The sequence below is a fragment of the Diadema antillarum genome, unplaced genomic scaffold (assembly GCF_040938485.1).
Source record: "Diadema antillarum isolate AM-2024a unplaced genomic scaffold, OU_Dant_1.0 seq00000764_RagTag, whole genome shotgun sequence".
Classification (NCBI taxonomy): domain Eukaryota; kingdom Metazoa; phylum Echinodermata; class Echinoidea; order Diadematoida; family Diadematidae; genus Diadema; species Diadema antillarum.
The window spans coordinates 1,239,576-1,259,146 of NW_027271654.1; the positions used below are offsets into that span (position 1 = coordinate 1,239,576).

The 19,571-nt window shown below is 37.8% G+C and overlaps 1 protein-coding gene across 9 annotated transcripts in view; it reads right to left on the bottom strand.

Moving 5' to 3' along the window:
* Window positions 1-7,443: 7,443 nt before the first annotated feature.
* Window positions 7,444-19,571, bottom strand: part of LOC139738680 (calcium/calmodulin-dependent protein kinase type II subunit alpha-like) — a 194,448-nt gene continuing 182,320 nt past the window's right edge. For all 9 annotated transcript variants that reach the window (XM_071649307.1, XM_071649304.1, XM_071649303.1 and 6 more), the window contains 4 exons: window positions 15,161-15,236; window positions 14,167-14,261; window positions 12,708-12,822; window positions 7,444-10,873 (listed from right to left, as the gene is read on the bottom strand). In XM_071649307.1, the coding sequence (XP_071505408.1) occupies window positions 10,759-10,873; window positions 12,708-12,822; window positions 14,167-14,261; window positions 15,161-15,236 (401 nt within the window). In that variant the 3' untranslated portion in view covers window positions 7,444-10,758. The remainder of the gene's footprint in view (window positions 10,874-12,707; window positions 12,823-14,166; window positions 14,262-15,160; window positions 15,237-19,571) is intronic.

Sequence of the window (19,571 nt, forward strand, 5' to 3'; positions counted from 1 at the left end):
CAGTGTCGAGGGCAAATGTTCACTATCACAGAGAAAAATCCGCAGGGTTGTCGATAATTATTTGCATGGGCATCTTTGTATCACGCTGCAGAAATCTTTGCTTGGATGAGGAAAAAAATAATCATGTCGTTGTTTTCACTCTGGCAAAAAGATACTGAAAGTTTGAACAATGGAATAGATTTAAAGTCCTTCAAAGCAGCTTGAGATAAATGGCAGTTGATTTATTATTCTAGTATCCATTTAGGACTGAAATGTGGTTTTTGTCAAAAAAAATGTACCCATGTTCACTTTTGTCTTGCAGCTTCTGAATAAAATTCTTGAAAAAGTATGCATGAAACATCTGTGATTCTTTCCTAGTGTCTGACTGATGTAAGGCATGATAGATTGGAAAGCTACTGAAAATAAAAGATGTGTAGAGTCAAGTGTATATTTAGAAACATCACATTTAGTTTCTTTCACTAATCTGGGGTGTGGGAGTACTTGCAGAAAAAAAAAGTCTTTAAAAAATCTGAAACCTATGAAAACAAGTCTGAAATGCATTCAACTGTGAACATTTTAATGCATTTGAACTGCAAACAAAGTCTGAAAAGTGGGTTTTGGACAGAGTAAAAAAAAAAAAGGTCTGAAATTAGATTAAATTCTGAACTCTCATATCCCTGAATAATACTGAAAAATCAGCTTGCACACATACTGAGCAATCAGTTTGGATAAGCAGTCTCAAACTTCCAGCATTCTAGTTTTGTTTTGTTGTGTTTTAAAGGGGAAGGCTAGTAACTGATCAGTGGGAATCAGTGGAAATGCTGAGAGATGATTGTTCCAATCCTTATGGGATTCATTCAAGAGTTAATTGTATATCTATTGTTGTGTGAAAATGATTTGCTTCAGAATGGTCTCATATTCAAGTAATGTGCAGTTTAATGCTTCCAGGTTAGCGTCCCTGGTCAGTGACGGAGCATTAATCTGCACATTACTTGAATATGAGACCGTTCTGAAGCAAATCATTTTCACACAACAATAGATATACAATGAATTCTTGAATGAATCCCATAAGGATTGGAACAATCATCTCCCAGCATTTCCACTGATTCCCACTGATCAGTTACTATCCTTCCCCTTTAATGGTTTGACATGGAAAAAATTTGGTTAGTAAGTTTCATTTCCACATTTCTATTACCAGCTTGTTCATATCTAGGACTGGCCTAAATTTTCACTATACCCATCTGAAACATGCAACGATATCACTCAAAAAGTCAATGGATTTGGATGACACTTTTCATGAAAAGTTGATCAGAAATAGATGATCAAATTTTGGAAGTGATGAGGATCACCTTTTTGTCTCCCCCCCCCCCCCCCCCCCCCCCCCCTGCAAAATAACTCAAGAAGTCCAGAAAGGATTTGGATGACACTTTTCAGGTAAAATTGATCAGGAACAGATACAGATACAAATTTTGGTAGTGATCAGGGTCACCATCTGGATCCAAGATTTTGTTTTCTTTTTGGTTTTTTGTTTTAATTGAAAGGAATTGTACTCAGTATAGTACTGGTTGAGGTAAGGATTCAGCTTCTAATTTTTTGTTGTTGAGATACTTGGAAACCACTTTACAAAATATCAAAAAGCATGCAATTCCACGATGAATTCAAAGTTCATTTGATGAAAATTGGTTTTGAAATGGCCGGGATATCCAAAAACAAAGTAAAACAAAACGATCGTTATCAAAGGTGGGTTCCACCTTTTATAAGGATCACTTTGTATCGGAAATCTCAGCCATTTAAAAAACAATTTTCATTTTTGAAATGGCTAAGATATCCAAAAAACAAAGTAAAGGCAAAGCGATCCTAATAAAAGGTGAGTCCCACCTTTTATTGCATGTAAGATCACTTTGTTTTGGATATCTCAGCCATTTCAAAACAAATTTTTGTCAAATACACTTTATCTTAAAATCTTTTGCTCTGTCATATTTCATAAGAGGTTTCTCATTATCTCAAACAAAAAACAACCATCATCAAAAACATTGGAAACCTGAAACTCCATCTCAACCAGAAATGTGCCATCCCTTTAAGGATTCCTTATCATTTGGAAATGGGCCATTTTCAGCATATGAATACTGTATATGCTGTTATTTTTGCGTACAGATATTTTCGCGAATGAGGAGGTCACAGACATTTTCGCCAGATTTTGTTTTCGCGAATTGACACAGAGGCTTACATAAGCATACTACCTCAGCATATGGTGACATTTTCGCGTGGTGTTAAATTCGCGAAAATTAAACCCTCACGAAAACAACAGCTTATACAGTAGTATATAACTTCACAATAAATACCTATATTAATCTAACAATGATATCAATGTGATTCTAAACGGTAAGGGTATGTTTTGATTGTTAAGGAATCTAGGTAGGGGTATGTTTTGATTGTTTAGGAATCTAACACAGCATGCAGATGATATGAATACAGGACTATGGTATAGGGTGGAAATCACGATGTAGGGCAGAAACAAGCTGCTTGGCAGAAGTCTGCGATCTTGGAGTGCTTGACCAGTCAGTAATGTGAAGATGTTATGCCTAATGGAGATACATCAAGGGATAGATCTCACACAGCTATTGATAGCTTGTCAAACACACACACACACACACACACACACACACACACACACACACACACACACACACACACACTAGCACAAAAACAAATAGAACTTGTTGTCCGAGGACTGTTCTGAGTTGTCTCAAGTACTGCATGGAATCTGTTAAAAAAATATCCAAAACTTGTTTCATTTTTCAGAAAGCATTGTACAGGGCTTTTAAAGCCTAATGTGGTCTAACACAATTTGTAGTAAAGTAACATTTGTTCTGGGGTTGCTGAGTGCATTTATATCTCACACTGACATATGTTTGCATTTATTTGATTTTTCCCAACAAATGATTGATTTGCTGTTGTTTTATTGTGTCTTTTAAACACAACATACACATATTGACATTATGTATATCATCCATTCCAAATGTGTTCAGGACAAATTAATTTTCAAACTAGCCACAAACTAATCAGCCACTACAAAATGTTCTAATTAAAAAAACCCAACAACAATAAACAATTATACAAATAAAAAGGAAAATGATTAATTGATGTCAACTGAACTCACATGGAATTATGTTGTCAAGATCTCATACCAATGAAGACCAACTTATCACAGGACTAATGAACCATTCGATCATATCACCATCATCAACATGGCAACACATAGGCCCAAATTCACAAAGGTGATTTTAAACTTAGACCATGGTCTAAAATAAGCATGAAATAGGCACACTTTTGACATGCGCGTATCAATGTGCGTTTGTTCCTGAATGCCTGTGTATGCAATCTGCTAATTGTATTTAAGCTGTAGGAATTTACATAAACCATGGTTTGAATTTAAACCACCTTCGTGAATTGGGGCCATAGATTCCATTGGGAACAGGCCCACACAACACAACTGGCAAGGACACTTTGTCTTAGTCAAATTGCACATTTATTTCCAGTTATATTCAATAAATGGCACATAACTAATCAATTTAGTTCTTAGGATAATTACCAAAGGGTGCTGAAATATAAGTTTTCTTACTGCACAGAGAAGAAAATAAAGAGGAAAGAGAGAAAAAAAAGTTAGTTACGATTCTGTGAATGGTGACTACGACGGCCCCACAAGTGGACCTACGTGCAGTATCTATACATCTGCTTGAGTGCATACCTTACTAAAACAGATACCACATACTGCTCAACAGTGACAGCATTCTTTCCTTTCTCTCTCTCTCTCCTCTCTCTATTTCAATAAAAAGAAAAGAACATTCAAAAAGTTTTAGATCATATATTTGCACAGTTCTGAGAATTCCCAAGCCTAAATAATTTCAAGCTGCTAAATGCATGAAGTTTGAGTGATACCGTAATGTACGTACGTAACGTTTTCAATCGAATATTGAATTTGAGACCGTGTCTAGTGTGGGAGTTTCACACAATTTCTCTCAATTGTTTTTTTTTTTCCCCCCATCTTTGAACTACCCACACTGCCCAGAGCCGGGCTGAACACTAAAATAATACCTCTGATTCATCAATATACAAATACTGGTCCTTAACTATGAAGACACGTATGTATCTTGAAGCCGTTTCACTTCGCGTTGACATACCAGGCAAACATTTCCCCCACACAAATCCAGGTTGATACTTTAATAGCTGTACTCCCACCCTACAGCCCACCACCAATGCTGTTTCGTTGTTCAAGACACTGATGTATTTCTATCAATTGACAGAGGCCTCCAACGTAATCCCAATATAACGAACGTCTCGGTGAAACCCAAGATATTCCAAGCCTACAGAGAAAAATAGCTACCATCATTCCAGTTTGTAATACAACTATAGGCATCACACGAAGTCATATGCATCCATGAGTATATTCGAATCAATGTTGTCCCTTCAAGGATGTCATTCCGTTCCCCCATCAAAGGGTCAGCTCAGATATGACCCAATTTTCATCAAATATGTTTCTGAGAGGAAATTGTGTTGCGATTGTTTTCTACCAAGTTATCATGGCTGGAACTCTTCAGAAGTAGATATTTCAGAAGCAGAACTACTGAGTGGAATAAGTGACAAATCTATAGCAAACCACTCTTTCACATAACATTAACTATTGCCATATGGTATTTCTGGTATAATGAAGCCTGCATCTTAACTGACTAAAAAAAAAAAGAATAAAAAAAAGGAAATATAGAGAAAAGAAGAAAGATAATTGCAACAACAAATCCCTCACTTAAGATGGTTAAGATCACAGATCTGCACTTGTTGTTTTTATGCAGCAATTTGAAAATATGTACATTCCAAAAGGGGGAAACTGACACCAGGTTGGGGAATACTCAAAAAGCCAAAGTAAATATCACAAGAGATCATCAATGTATAAGATTGTCAACAGAAAAGACTTTTTTACACCTATATATGTTTTTGAATTTTTTTTTTTGTCGTCGATGTCACACAGAATTCACCTCTCAACCCGTGTTTGCATACACACGCACTCACACACACAGACACACACACAGACGTACACACAGGTTATGTGCATCCACTTTTCGAGCGGATGATCTACGCAGAATGCGAGAGGAATCGACTGGGCTTTTGGCGTTGTGCCGTGGCGCCGTCAGTTCAACTCCCCTCTCCCTGCAGCGAAAAATGTCAGGAATCCGATAGCAGTCAATCCCAGTTTTGTGTTTCATTTCTTTTTTCTTTGATTTCACATCACTATGAAAGAAAAAAATACACACTGTCTACAAATATATTGGCAAATACACCCAATTTAAAAGTTTTGAACATTCACTATTATATTTCTTTCAGATAAAAAAAAGGAAAATAAAAAGAAGAGAAAATGTGTTATATATATTCCAAGACAAATATGCACAGAAAGTAACAGCTATTGATAAATATGAAACATTACACCAAACAATATTTATGATAGACTTTTATCTAATTGCCAACAAAATTGAGTTGAAAATAAAAATCAACTGATATCTTCATGATGAAACAAAATGAATGGGAATTCGTAGCAAATATGATTTTTTCCCCAATATACAATATCTGCAATGGTTATATAATTATTTTTGCTACTCTATTTTCCAATATTTGTGTGATATGCACTATAGGGGCTGCCATTGATGCAGCTATCTTACAAAGCTAATCAGTGACACTATTTAGTTTATATCACAAAATCTTGAATAAATAGTTATATCCACATGATTTCTCTCTCACTGAATATCTCCTTTTTTCAATCAATTAGCTAGTTTAGATTCCATCCTCTGAATTCAACGTGACGCTCAACGCTCTGTGAGTTCCTTACACTCTTGTCATCTACTGGCATTCTATAACAGTATAACAATAACATGAACAGTACACTTATCTTACACGCTTGTCTTGTTTGCTTTTGAGACACTTCAAATTAAAAAAGAAAAAGGAAAAAAAAAACTGTCATAATTTCAGAGAGAACAGCAAAGACTGTAAACTTTCCCATGTCATTCAGACGCAAAAAAAAGAAGACCCAAAAAAGGGGGAAAAAAAAGAAGACCCAAAAAAGGAAAAAAAAAAAGAAGACCCGACACTTGTTTACTCAAAATTGTCCACAAGAGTTATATTGTTAAATAGCAACGCAAAACAAAGGTATGTAGAAAACAAAAAGTTCTCATAGTTCCTGCATTTTATAACTCACAGATGTGTTCAAAAAGGCACAAAAGTGGTTCTGCAATTAATAGTTGTCACTTATCGACATTACAGAATTAAATCCCCTGTTTTGCTTTGTTTTTGTATTTTTTTTTCTTTATAGTGTTTACCTCAACAAGTGCCTAAAATGATTTGAGTCAGAGGGAAGGGTAAGGAGGAGATATGATGAGGACGATCAGGACGAATGTCCTCGGAATGAGACAAAATGACCGAGAAAGGAGGGTGAAATGAGCGCAGGGTCACAAATGAATTTGGGAGAGTGACAAAAGTGAGTTATTTACAGTGATATGGTCGATGGTGACGGAACGTAGGAGTGGGGGGGGGGGGGGTAACTATTTTGCAAGTGTTGCCATAATTCATTCTTTGAATGAGGCAGTACAAGCACCATAGTGAATGGTCGAAAGCCAAAGTGTATTTCCAGTCATGACCTCTGAAGACTGAATAAGAGCAAAATCCCCCCTAGAAAAAACTTCCCAAACAGAAAAAAACCTCCTTCACATTGAGCAATACCCGACTGATCTCATATTCCACAGGGAAACCAAGGTGTCCCTGTATCGAGTATAGAGTTGCCCTCGTATGCCTGCCATCAAACTACAAATGTTTTTCCACAGAGTGGGGAAAATAAACTGCGATGTCACTGTCAGGCAAGAACGAGACGAGCATGAGCCATTGTATAACGCCATCTTGCCCTGTTCCTGCTCCCTACACAACGGCAGTGAGAAAAATATCCAGACATTCAATGGACCCACACAAGTCATCCGAAGGATTGGGGGTCCATGACTGACTACATTGGCGGCTACCCCAGACACATCACTAACTCATAAGAAAACCCTGTTCCCATCGACATCCCACGGCCAATGCTTCAAAGAAATGTCACTTCACCCACTTTAATGAGATATAGCACCTGTTCTCATGGGTACTATTTCTGACAATCACATCACACATTGTGCCATACTATACCTCCCCTTAAAGAGTGAGCCACTTTGTCAAAACAATGAGGACCTCCATCACGACACTTAGGAACACCCCTAGGAATCTCCTTATCATACTTGCGTGCATGTGTGTATGTGCATGTATGTGTGTGTGTGGGGGGGGGGGGGGGCTTTTGATGCCAACAAGATTGTAATTTTTTCATCACTTACACCAGACACATGTGGCTAACCCCCTCCCCCCCCCCCCCCCCCCACCAATTGTGTAATGTCATTGCACCTGTTTAACACACACGGTCAAAGTTGCATACACATACACATACACAGACGGACATACAGACACACACATATGCACACACACACATCTAGACATATATGATTCCATCATTACATTGAATGTTTTGAGTAATTAGACCAGGGTTGATAGTAAAAGACTTGTTGGGTGGAAAGAACACGAATGCTCGTACACCAAGAAAGCCAATTAGCCTACCCTGTACAGTAATCTTCAACCCCAAAAGTGGATTTGCCCAAACAGTAACAAACCTGGCAGGATTTCCCAACATGCAGCATGCTTTGATTTGGTATTCCCCTTGCACAGATCTTTGCGGTACTGTGTAAATAGTGTGTTACACCTGAACACATTCTCTGAGGCCAATATCTGTCCCCCAGCATTTCCAGAAGTTTTCCTCATTGCTATTCCTGTAAGAAGGCCAAGTTATCTTCAGTGGGTTACTTCAAGCATGGTACAAGAGTATATATATATAATCTATGTATGCAGATACCCTCATTTTCTGCAATCACTTTATCGTATCTTTCTTTTTAAATTCATTCCTCTATATGACAAAAACAGGAACATTTGTCTACATTTCTCATAATTCAAAATACTTTCATACAACTGCTACTGCTTTAATAGATCTATTTTTGTTTACATATCTATGTATTTTCTTTTTTTCAAACTTCTACGTGCTTGCTATAAAGCACTTCTTTCATATCTTGAAAATTTCAGCTACATTGTACGATACCTGAAGATATAGTGCAACAACCTCAGGGATAGAAGTACATAACCACAGACAGAATGGGTTAAATGATTAAATGATTCAGAACTAATGGTACACACGACTACACGTTTATGCATTCTCTATGATACAACTCTGATGTTGTTTTGATTCCTTCGGTAAACAAGTCCTTTCGATCTCATCAAAAAGGAACAAAAATATATGAAGCAATCTGATTGCTTGGACACAGGCCACACATTCCTCAAATTACACAAATAGACCAAGACAGCATCCAACAAATGAGACGTCACATCAGTGGCTGATACAATCCAAGGAGTTGAGTGAAAAATGCCACACCTGTGTCACCTCAGAGCCAGGAAAACTCTGTGATTGGGGAGGAGATGTCATTCCTTGAAGCGCCCCCAAGGTTGAGAGAGCAAAAAAACTAAACGACGTCACTAACTCCCTGTTGCAGCCAACTCCAATACCCCGAGTGCTGACTGGGACTATGCCCACATGGTCACCCTAGCAACAAACCAAGATCGCCTCTCGGCATAGACGTCACATTTTCAGTCACATCTTCACGTCAGCGACGTTCAGACACTGCCATCTGAATCTGCCTGATACTTATCGAAAAATTTCCTCTATTGCCCCTTGGTCCACTTTTCTATTCCCACGATCACGTTGCATCAAGTTAGCATTCAGTCCCGTAGCTCGCCCTACCTATCTTTCCATCACATACCATGACCTTATTTGCTTGACAAAAACAATATCTAAGAGAACAACACATTTCAGAGCAGAACAGATTATCCATATGACTTCATTTCACTTTACAAAAGAAAAAAAAAAATTATAAAGTGCCACTGGCAGCTGCAAGATTTTCAAAGCTCTTTTCATTTCTGCATGTTCCTCCAAAGTTGGACCATCCATTGAGACAACTTTGAAATACTGCCCAGGCTAAAGTAGCAGAAAAACAGAGGAATGAAAAAGAGGCTAAAGCTACAACTATCGACAAACAGGTGAAAAGTGAATGGCTTTCATTAAACAACATGATTTTACCAAATTGATTCTTGGCAGTTTAAGAGAAACCCCAACAGGGCGCAGGATACATGTTAAAAAGTTCATGACCCCTCTGGTTCTATTACATCTAAATGGATCAAGCAAATATGAATAGCATACATAGACACACATCATCACAACAAAAACTATTACACATAAACCTGTTTTATTCAAGTCTTAGTGAAGGCAGAATTTTTTTTTTAATGATACGCATAGTGCAGATTTTGCCACTGATGACAATTTGAGTGAATTTCAATGAATAGTTACTTCATCCGTCAGTTATTTGATCATATGTGACTTTAACAACTACAACAAACTAAATATCTCCCGGTTAAGGAGTTCTGTCAAAAATAGGAGAATTCTCCAAAACTTCTGCTTTCTAGATAACATTCTACGTACACCACTAACAAATACACCTCACACAGATTATGTCTGCTTTGTACGTCACAAAAATCAAGTCAACTTAACATTTCTCTCGCAATCTGGCTCGCAGAATCAATGCCCTAACTGCCATCTGGCATCATCCGTTGTTCAGCAGTCGTAGGTCCAGACAGCCAGACCCATCTCAACTGTACCGTTCCTGAGAACACCTCTCACATGAATTCTTCATCGTCTACCTTGGTCGGAGCACACTACAGTTGGTGCAGTAACATGTCGCTTCACAAAACAACCAAAAAAAGAAAATTCTTCCACCGAAGAGAATTCCGTTACCAGTATAACGCCCTCACAAAACATGGAGACACGAGGTAACCGGTCCATAAATCATACCAATCGTTGAAAGGCATGATGTAACAGTGGCAGTTTCATTTGCGTCCAGCCAGGCCATGGAGTAAGAAGAGCTCACAAAACCATTCTGTCTGTCAGTTGAGTACTCCGCGGGGGAGGGGAAATGAAAATTGAAAATACACATAAAACTAATTGTCCACCTCTCCCGACTCTCTTTCTCGAAAAAAAGAAAACAAAAAAACCCTCCTTTGCCAGAAAATGTACATGTCATATCGCTGGAATTATTCACTCAGGAAAACAAACCTTCTAACTTGGCAATCAGAGCTACAGGACAGAAAAATGCCATTCTCTGACGCAGCAGTGTTCAAAAATTCAAACCGCCCTCCTCTCCAACTCTCAGCAGCAAGCTAAACAAATCAACCAAACGTGAGCCTCTCACTTCCTCATTAAATCGCCCCTCGTCAATAAATCCCACAACAAATGTCCTCTCCAGTCCGACTTCTAGGCAGGCCTGCACATTCTCACAAACTCACACAGAAGAAAAGGATAGAATTCATCGATTCTACGAGATCTCACAAGATACGTCTTCTAAGTCTTCTCTTCCGTGCCTTTCAACCGCTGCTCTTGGCAGACACCTAAACAGATTTCTTACAAGAGATTTTTTTTTCTCACAGGTCCTTTTTTTGTGTGTTTTTTTGATAAAAGTGTAATTTGCTTCCTTCTTTCTGTCTGTTAGAAGGGATGACGCTTTCACGTTGGGGAAGAACACCCTATCCTTCAGCCGCACGACAGGAAGCGCTCCCCAGGCGAGGGCGCCATTACTTGCTGATGGAGGGGTGGCCTGATCTGTGGAAGTGAACTACGACCCATTTCCCGTCCCTCCGGTGCCATAATCGCGTCTCCTCCGACTGGTGTGTCACTGGGTCCCCGTTCCTGGCAAACATGAGGGAGAAACATAAGAAAAGACACATTGAGAAACTGGCATCGCAACAGCATACATGTATGTGCACAACAAACTACAGACACTGATACTTTAAACAGGAGTTTGAATACTGCCTGCATAGATTCCAAGGATTCTAATTCTTTCTCCATGCGACCCATTGCACTCAAGTTGGCTCAAGTAGCCATGTGATTTGATGTTGTGAGGGTTAGCATTAAAAGTGGAAAGTAGAGAACTTCAAAATGGAAACATCCTGCTCTCTGCCCCAAGACCAAATGGGAAGACCCTGAAAAAAAAACACAACTTCTGATTACAAGAACACCTCTCTTGTATATTGAAAGACAAAAATGGAAAAGTAAGTATATCATATCATTACTGTTGAAAATAAGTATACATGTATCAGAGGTAAAACATAAGTTTTGGAAAGGGCTCAAATTCATCTTCCACCATTTGGACTTTGCTTGCAATATATTAAAAGGGTCTATCAAGGAATATGTCTGGCTGATGCGATTTGCCATGATAAAGAGCTGTTTTGGAGGATTTGAAATCAAAAGTGTAGTTCCAATTGTAGTACACAACTTTTATCCCTGAATGAATAATCCAGCTCCCTCCCCATTCAGTAGTGGCGAGGTAGAATGTTACATGATGATCAATCGTGCCCTAGCAGCAGTATTTCTGAACAACTGTATGCAGTTCTCTCTTGCATACACAATGGATGGATGGATACTACTATGGCCAGATTTGTAATCAATTAAAAAAAAATTACAAAGCAAAAGTGATTGGATATGCTCTGAGATTGCAATACTATTGGCATACCTTTTTGGCTGATGTTTTGCTTCTTTTTTTTTTAGTCAACCAACTGAAATTGTGTTATCACAGCATCACTGTGCTTATCATAGACGTAATTATGTAATTGTGATGTAAAATGTGTTTGGACTGTTACGATCATTTTGTGGCAATGTAATGCCAGTGGAAGCCAAATTTCTATGTCTGACATAGACCAATAAAGAAATGAATGAATGAATGAATGAATTAATTAATTAATTAATGAATCATTTCACATATTTCTTGTACATTTGTGTCCATTTTTGAACAAACATTGACAGTTTCTGCAGGTATATCACAACTAGGCCTAACTTTAAATGATATTGGTTTCATATTTGCTCCTCTTAAACTCTCTCAAGATTACTATGTACATCAAAATATCATTGACATCATACTGTAAATGCACCAATTTTCACGGTGCATTAATTTTTTCATATTTGGCGCTACTTTTGGCTAGCACAAATTCTGAACCCGCAAAAATATATTTGTGATTTTCTCTGCACATTTTGAATGGGTTGACAATCGTGCAGCACGAATTCAAGAACCAGCGAATATGTTTTTGAGGGCCGCTCAGCGTAAAAATATACACGTTTTACAGTACAGTGCACTCCCGTTATAACAAACATGGTTATAACGAAATTCCGGTCACAACGAAGTAAAAATTCAGGCTGCAACATTATCCACTCTATGTATTTTTATTGTTTATTTGTTCGGATATAACAAAATTTCGATATAATGAAAGAAAACTGCCGGTCCCAAGGACTTTGTTATAACAGGAGTCTATTGTATTCAAATGGGTCACTATAGTGGTCCAATGGCCTCATCAATACCTTCAGTCACATGTACAGCACTATTACTAAGTATACATTTCTGACCAGACCTCATTCAAAGAACAACTATGGAACAACTAGGCACTGCCCCTCAAAAACATTGAGGCACAGATGAACTTTCTTTTGAATAATAATCAGAGACTCTGCAGGTAGGGAATGTAAGAGCACTCACTTGTCGATGAACTGTGTGAGCCTGACGTATGCAATGGCCGCTGCATCGTCACCCAACAGGTGAACACGGGGATGCAAGATTGTCACGTTGCGATTGCGACTGTTCTTGTTCCACACTGAATGGAGAGATGAATCAAAGATAGCATCCTTGCTTCTTTAAGTCATTGTCACAACTATAGGCAACTATGCATCACTACAATATATTATTATCTCTTAAAATTGTACTATCTAGATAATTGTACATATCTATTGTGAATTATCAGTGCATTTTCATAGGCGAATCTCCCAAAGCTCAATTGTGTACATCATCATTCATCATCATCATCTTCTTCCTCATTAAAATAATGACACCATAATCATCATAATCATAATCATCATCCTCATCATTGATCACCATCTTCACCTCACTGAAATCACCACTACCATAGTCCTCATCATCCTCATCATCATCAACATCCTCCTCAACCCCATCATCTTCCTCACCATCCTCATCATCATCATCACCATCTTCTTCCTCATTGAAATCACCACTACCATAATTCTCCTCCTCTTCCTCTTCCTCATCACTATCCTCATCATCACCCTCAATCTCATTATCATCATAAAATCATCATCATCATGATTATCACCATATCCTTCAATGAAATCATCTCAACAATCATCATCCTCATTTTCACAATATACACCATCCTCCTCATCTTCTTCCTCATTGAAATCACCAATACCACCACCATCCTCCTCCTCCTCCTCTTCACCATCATCACCATCATCTCAATAGACAATATCAAGTTATCATTTCAGTTACATCTTATGCACTGCATAATGCAGTCAAATCTCAGATTAGGAAGTATCACAGTGGCTTGCTCCGAAGTGGGTCAACCTAAATTAACAAATTTTTGATCAAACCTGGGATGCCTGACGCTTTGATTGTGAAACCATTTCTTCATTTGTTTTGTCACGCTACATGACGCAGTGATGCCATATCGAATATTCAAGGGAAGTAGCTCGGGTGTGCAAAGTTGTCATGGATGTGGATGCAGCTTTAAACACTAACCTTCACCGTCACACTCTACTCTGAAAAATCTATGTTCCGACCAACAAACAATATTCACACAAATACTGCTGGATTGCATTTGATACCACTGTGGTGTTGTTTTCTCTGTTATAACACCCTCCTTACATTCTGTAGTCTATTATATATCAACTGTTTAAAAAAAATCATCATGAACGCATGCGATCATATGTTAGAAGTTACCTTTGATTACTGTAATGGAGAGCAAGTATGCACAGTTTTTGATAACTCTAAATAAAATCCTATTCTTTCAACGAGTATGCGAGCGTTCAGGCAAACTGTCTCATTTTCCACAAGGACACAGATCCCTTGGAGAGAAGAAAGCAATCTTAAAAATACCAAAAGGCACAAAGACAAAACTATACCATTAAAAGAGAAAAATACTCACGAGTGTCAAAGTAAAACTTGTGGAAATCAGTTCCCTCAATCAAGAAACCATTCGCCTCAGGTTCGAAACAGGTTAAATGCGGGTCACACAGCTTCCTGTAACCAAACAGATTACAAATAAAAAAGAGAAGAAACTGTGAGAAACATGTGGTGCTCAGACTCTCTGGTGTTACGAATAAAAATACGACACATTCAAATCTTTATTTCTGAGTGCTTGTTGAGTGGTAGACACTTCTTCACTATCTTTTTCTTTCTATTTCATTGATTACAACTTAGGCAAAAGACTAAGATTTATCAAAATGTCTAGTGTTGACAACATCTCCCTGGTGAGATGTGATTTGCCGAGTACTTTGTGTGTTTGTGTGATCTTCCCTCTAGAGAATACATTACGAATGACTTACTGCTATTTAGCACACTTGTGCAAACAGCGAGACCCAATTTTGTGTTTTAATTATGTTTCCTTGATGCACATGCACAAGCAGACACAAATTCATAACAACCATATACCAGGTATCGTCCCTGGGGCGACAAGACATCATATCCCAATTGGCATATATCAGGAAACCACCTAACCCAATTTTGAAGATCAAAATACTGATGTGATCTTTCAAAACAGAGCAATCACTAGCATAACCCAAAATAGCATTGCTACAATATTTGGCATCCATGTCGATGTTATTATATAAAAATGTTGCAAAAATGAAAACAAGTTTTTTCACTCTCCTACAGCAGGTATAAGTCAGTGGCAAAGTCCAACCCAGATTTGAAGAAGTCGATGTTCATGTACTGTCTCACATTTCAGACAAAGATGGTTGAAAAATGCTAACATAGATTGGTGGCTTGTATCAGATAATACAGGTTAAAAAAAAATCAGAGAAATTTAAACAAAAGCTATCAGGCTTGACCCAACTCCACATGTGTAAGAATGTGTTGCACGAGTAGTGGATAACTTAAAGAGAGAGATCACTAAAATTCAAGAAGCTCATCGTGCTCACGTGTAGGACTCAAAGTCTCCGACGTTGATTGCCTCCAAGAGAGATTCTGTCATCTTGATGATGTCTTGCTTGCGAACTGAAACGAAAACCACGCAGGGAGACAAATATCGCATTACATTTATATTCCAGGAATGCTAAGGGAGCAACAACAAAAACAACAAACAAAACACCAAATACTAGATACACCGAATATTTTGTGAGGTTTTCATTTTCGCAAAAAGTCACGTGCTATTCATGAACTTAAAAACACGTCAAAATATGAGCTCTGACCCCAACATGAATGTGACATGCACTCATACACTTCTCCATTCAGTACCACTTTCACAACTGCAAATTAAATCTATACCACCCTTGAAATTGTCGAAGAAGTCCTGATTCGCGAAAATTTAGACTTGCTAAATATAAGGCGTATACAGTGCTCTTCTGGCTACAACTGTATGATACAGACAATGTGGAGATGCCACAGATGAATACCAAATTTCACTCTCAAAAAGGTCAGAAGCACACACATATGTGGCATATACCAGAAATTCTGTTCTCTGAAAGTGTAGATCTGAAGGAGCAGATGTGGTCCTACCAAATGATATCATTGATTCTGAATGACTTTTCAATTACAATATCATTCTCATGTCCGCTTTCCTCTGGTAAACAAGACAGAGATTTGGGAGTATGCCCATAATGATGTAAAGTGGTCACACTTTCCCCGAACAAATTTCTTGTGTATCGAGCATGTTTCCTAGATAAGTGACTTTACAATCAGAACGCCAAACAAGTTGGTGTTTAAAAGGGGAATTACTCCGGAAATCTCCAATGTTGCTTGCAAAGTGTAGCTCAATGGTTGTAAACTTTGACACTTGTTAGGGCTCATTGAAAGAATGACCACAACAAGTCCTACAATGTTTCCTCTGTAAGACAGGGTAACAGTTCGCTCAAATTTTTAAGATGTTTTTCAGTTAAAAAAATAACAGCCAAAAAATCCACAGAATGACCAACATTACTGGCAAAGTATATTGGGTAGACTCTCAAAGAAACATCTTAATTCAGGCTTACAAAACAATCCAACAAATTAATTAAGTCTTTTGAGACTTGGACGTAAGACGCCTAATCCAATGGCTATATAATGACACATCTGAGAGGAAGACTAGGTGCATTAAAAACACCTAAAATGAATATTCCTGCTTCAGGGATAATCAAGCACCACTTTTATTTGTCACAAACATGCGAATAGATTCATGTACACTTTTGTTAGATGGTACACTTATACAAAAATCTAGTCTAAAATTCATGCTCAGCGGATGACTCGAAAGCCGGCAAATGACAGCGTTTTCCTTTAATCATCTCATTATACTCAGCGAGGACAGATCTGCAGCATCGGGCTGAAAGCTCCTGAAAAGGTCAGCGCTGTTTGGCCCCCATTATCTTCATTTTTTTGGGGGGGTGGGGGGGGGTGGGGGAGGGAGCGAGAATTGTGATGCTAGCACCACAACATTTTCCCCACAGGTGGGAGAGTTTTATCTCCTCAATATGTGAGACATTTCAAACCATGAAGGATCACATGCAGGGTCCAAAATATCACATTTTCTACTTTTACATTTTTGTATCTTTCCTCTGGCAAGTATCATACTTTACTGTACAACTTAACAAACCAAGGCCTGATTGGTACAGCATGGAAGAATAATAATAATAATAATAATACATACAATTTCTATAGCGCCGTTCTCCACTTTGATTAAATGCTCAAGGCGCTTTACAATTGTGCATCAAAGCAAACAGATTGAAAATACAAGTACATCACAGTAATAGAAGAAGGATGAAGAAGCAGAAAAAAAAAAAGACATGAAAGTCTGTCTTCAAAAGACACTGGTCTTCAAAATGCACTGCTAAACAGATAGGATTTTAAATTACTCCTGAAAGATGTTATAGAGCTCGAGTCTTTCAGCTCACGAGGAAGTGAATTCCACAGTGTTGGTCCAGCGTGAGCGAAAGCTCGTTCCCCCCAAGATTTCCTAGAAAACGGAATATGTAAGAGACCTGAAGTTGAGGATCGAAGAGTTCGTGAAGGTTGGTATTGACGAAACAAACAAACATTGTAATCAGGAGCTGTTCCCTCAATAACATGATAAACCAAAAGAAGTATCTTAAACCGAATACGCTCCTGTACAGGCAACCAATGAAGACTCTTCAGGATAGGTGTGATATGACTGCGTTTACTTGACAAAGAAACAATACGTGCAGCGGCATTTTGTAGCTTTTGTAATTGGGCAATTTGCGAGTTTGGTAGATTGAAAAACAAACCATTACCGAAATCAAGGCGTGAAGAAATAAGTGCATGAACAAGTCTTTCCGTGGCAGAGCGAGTCAAATACTTGCGAATAAAACCAATATTGCGCAATTGATAACGGACTGATTTAGAAATGTTGGTGATTTGATCGGACATAGCCATGTGAGAGTCAAACATAACACCCAGATTGCGACATGACTTTGACAGAGGAATATCATTACCTACAAGCGAAATACAATTAATATCCAACTTATTCAAGTGAGATTTAGAACCAAAAAGGATAAATTCACACTTGCTGTGGTTTAGAAACAATGAGTTAGACCTCATCCAAGCATCAATATCAATGATGCAATTTTCTAGACAGCGCAGTGCATGAGATGCTTGGATTTGATGTGGTGGAAAAGATACAAAAACTTGTATGTCGTCTGCATATAGATGATACCGAACAGAATGCCTTTGAAATATTTTCCGCAGACCGATCAAATAGATAGAAAAAAGGGTGGGCCCGCCAACAGAGCCTTGAGGTACACCACAGCCTAATGGCTTTGAAGACGATGTGACACCATTCAAAAGAACAGACTGTGAATGGTGTGATAGGTATGATTTAAACCATTCGAGAGCTTGTCCCTGGATACCCAAACTTCTAAGTGTATTGACAAGAATTCTGTGATCTACAGTGTCGAAGGCCGAAGACAGATCCAACAAAACCATTGCTGTGACGGATCCGGAATCCATTTCCCTTAAAATATAACTAGAAACATTTATCAAAAGGGTCAAAAGAATCATGACATTAACTGACACAGGACCACAAATCAAGTGTTTAAAAAGCTACCCAATTAAGATGTGATTGTGAATTCTGGGCTGTCTCTCAGAGCACTCACTATTTAAAGAATTGCTACATTTGCCTGAATCGAACTGTATGCACCAGCAATGCATTACACGCTGTAGAATCGTGTCTTCTACCTTCCAATAGACAATACTCCTGATTACAATAGCTGAATCCTGTTGTTTAATACTTAAAGATTCTCACCAGCTTGAAACATATGGCTCAACTCACAAGTTTTGATCTTACCCTTTTCTTTCACTGGATTTCCGTTTTCTTTCTTACTGGTGCAAATTAGCCTTTATACTTCCCTTTAGTTTTTTAAAAATGTTTGATGAGATATTTTACGAATATTTGAAGAAACTGTGTAATGTCTACGTTTTAATTTTTAACTTTGATATGTTCTTGCTGTCTGTATACATCTTTTCTTTTTCTTCAATCCAAACTCTTTGATGCAGTAAATATCATCTGGGGAGAGGAGCGAATAGGGGATAAGTAGGGGATAAGAAATGTATCACACATCATTGATCCTTCAATCATTTGTCATATTTTACTGGTTATGACAATATTTTGCGACACGCAATTTTATATTGTTATATAACATTTATATTTAATATCATATTTGGTTTTATGCTTCGTTTATTGTTTTAACCTATTCATATTTTCTGTATTGTATTGTATTGTATTGTATTGTATGTATTGCATTGTTATGGACTGTAACATCACAATCTTCAAAGCAGTTTCAAATTGTAAACTGTATTTTTTTTTACATAACACAGGGTTCTCTTGTAAAGCAGTGTTATGTACTGAAGAGACTAATAGTACCATGTACAAGAACACAAAATAAATAAATATGAAAACACAATAAAAAGTAGAATTTTCCAAATTTTAAAAATCAAAACTTGAAAAACAAGGGGGTCATCTTTCCACTACTAAACATAGAAAAATTGGCAATGAACAGTGTTTATGTTTTCATGCTAGCCTTGAGCACTAAAAATCAAGTTTGGAGAGAAATATGCATGAAAAACATAATATGCTGAAGTGAACACTGGCATCTAATGCAGAATATAAAATTTGGGCTACGGGTTACTGCTGTAGAATATGATATTTAAATTTATAATCCTCTGCTATTGTTGACTTTTGCAGCTGATAACACAGTAATGCACGAAAATGAATTGTATTGCCCATACAATTGTCACACTATTGCACGCACAGGCTCTTGGTCATAAAATTGGGTTTTCTGATATCATGATCATTTAAGATATCAAGAAAGAAACTTCGGCTTACAGAATGGCTCAATTTACAAC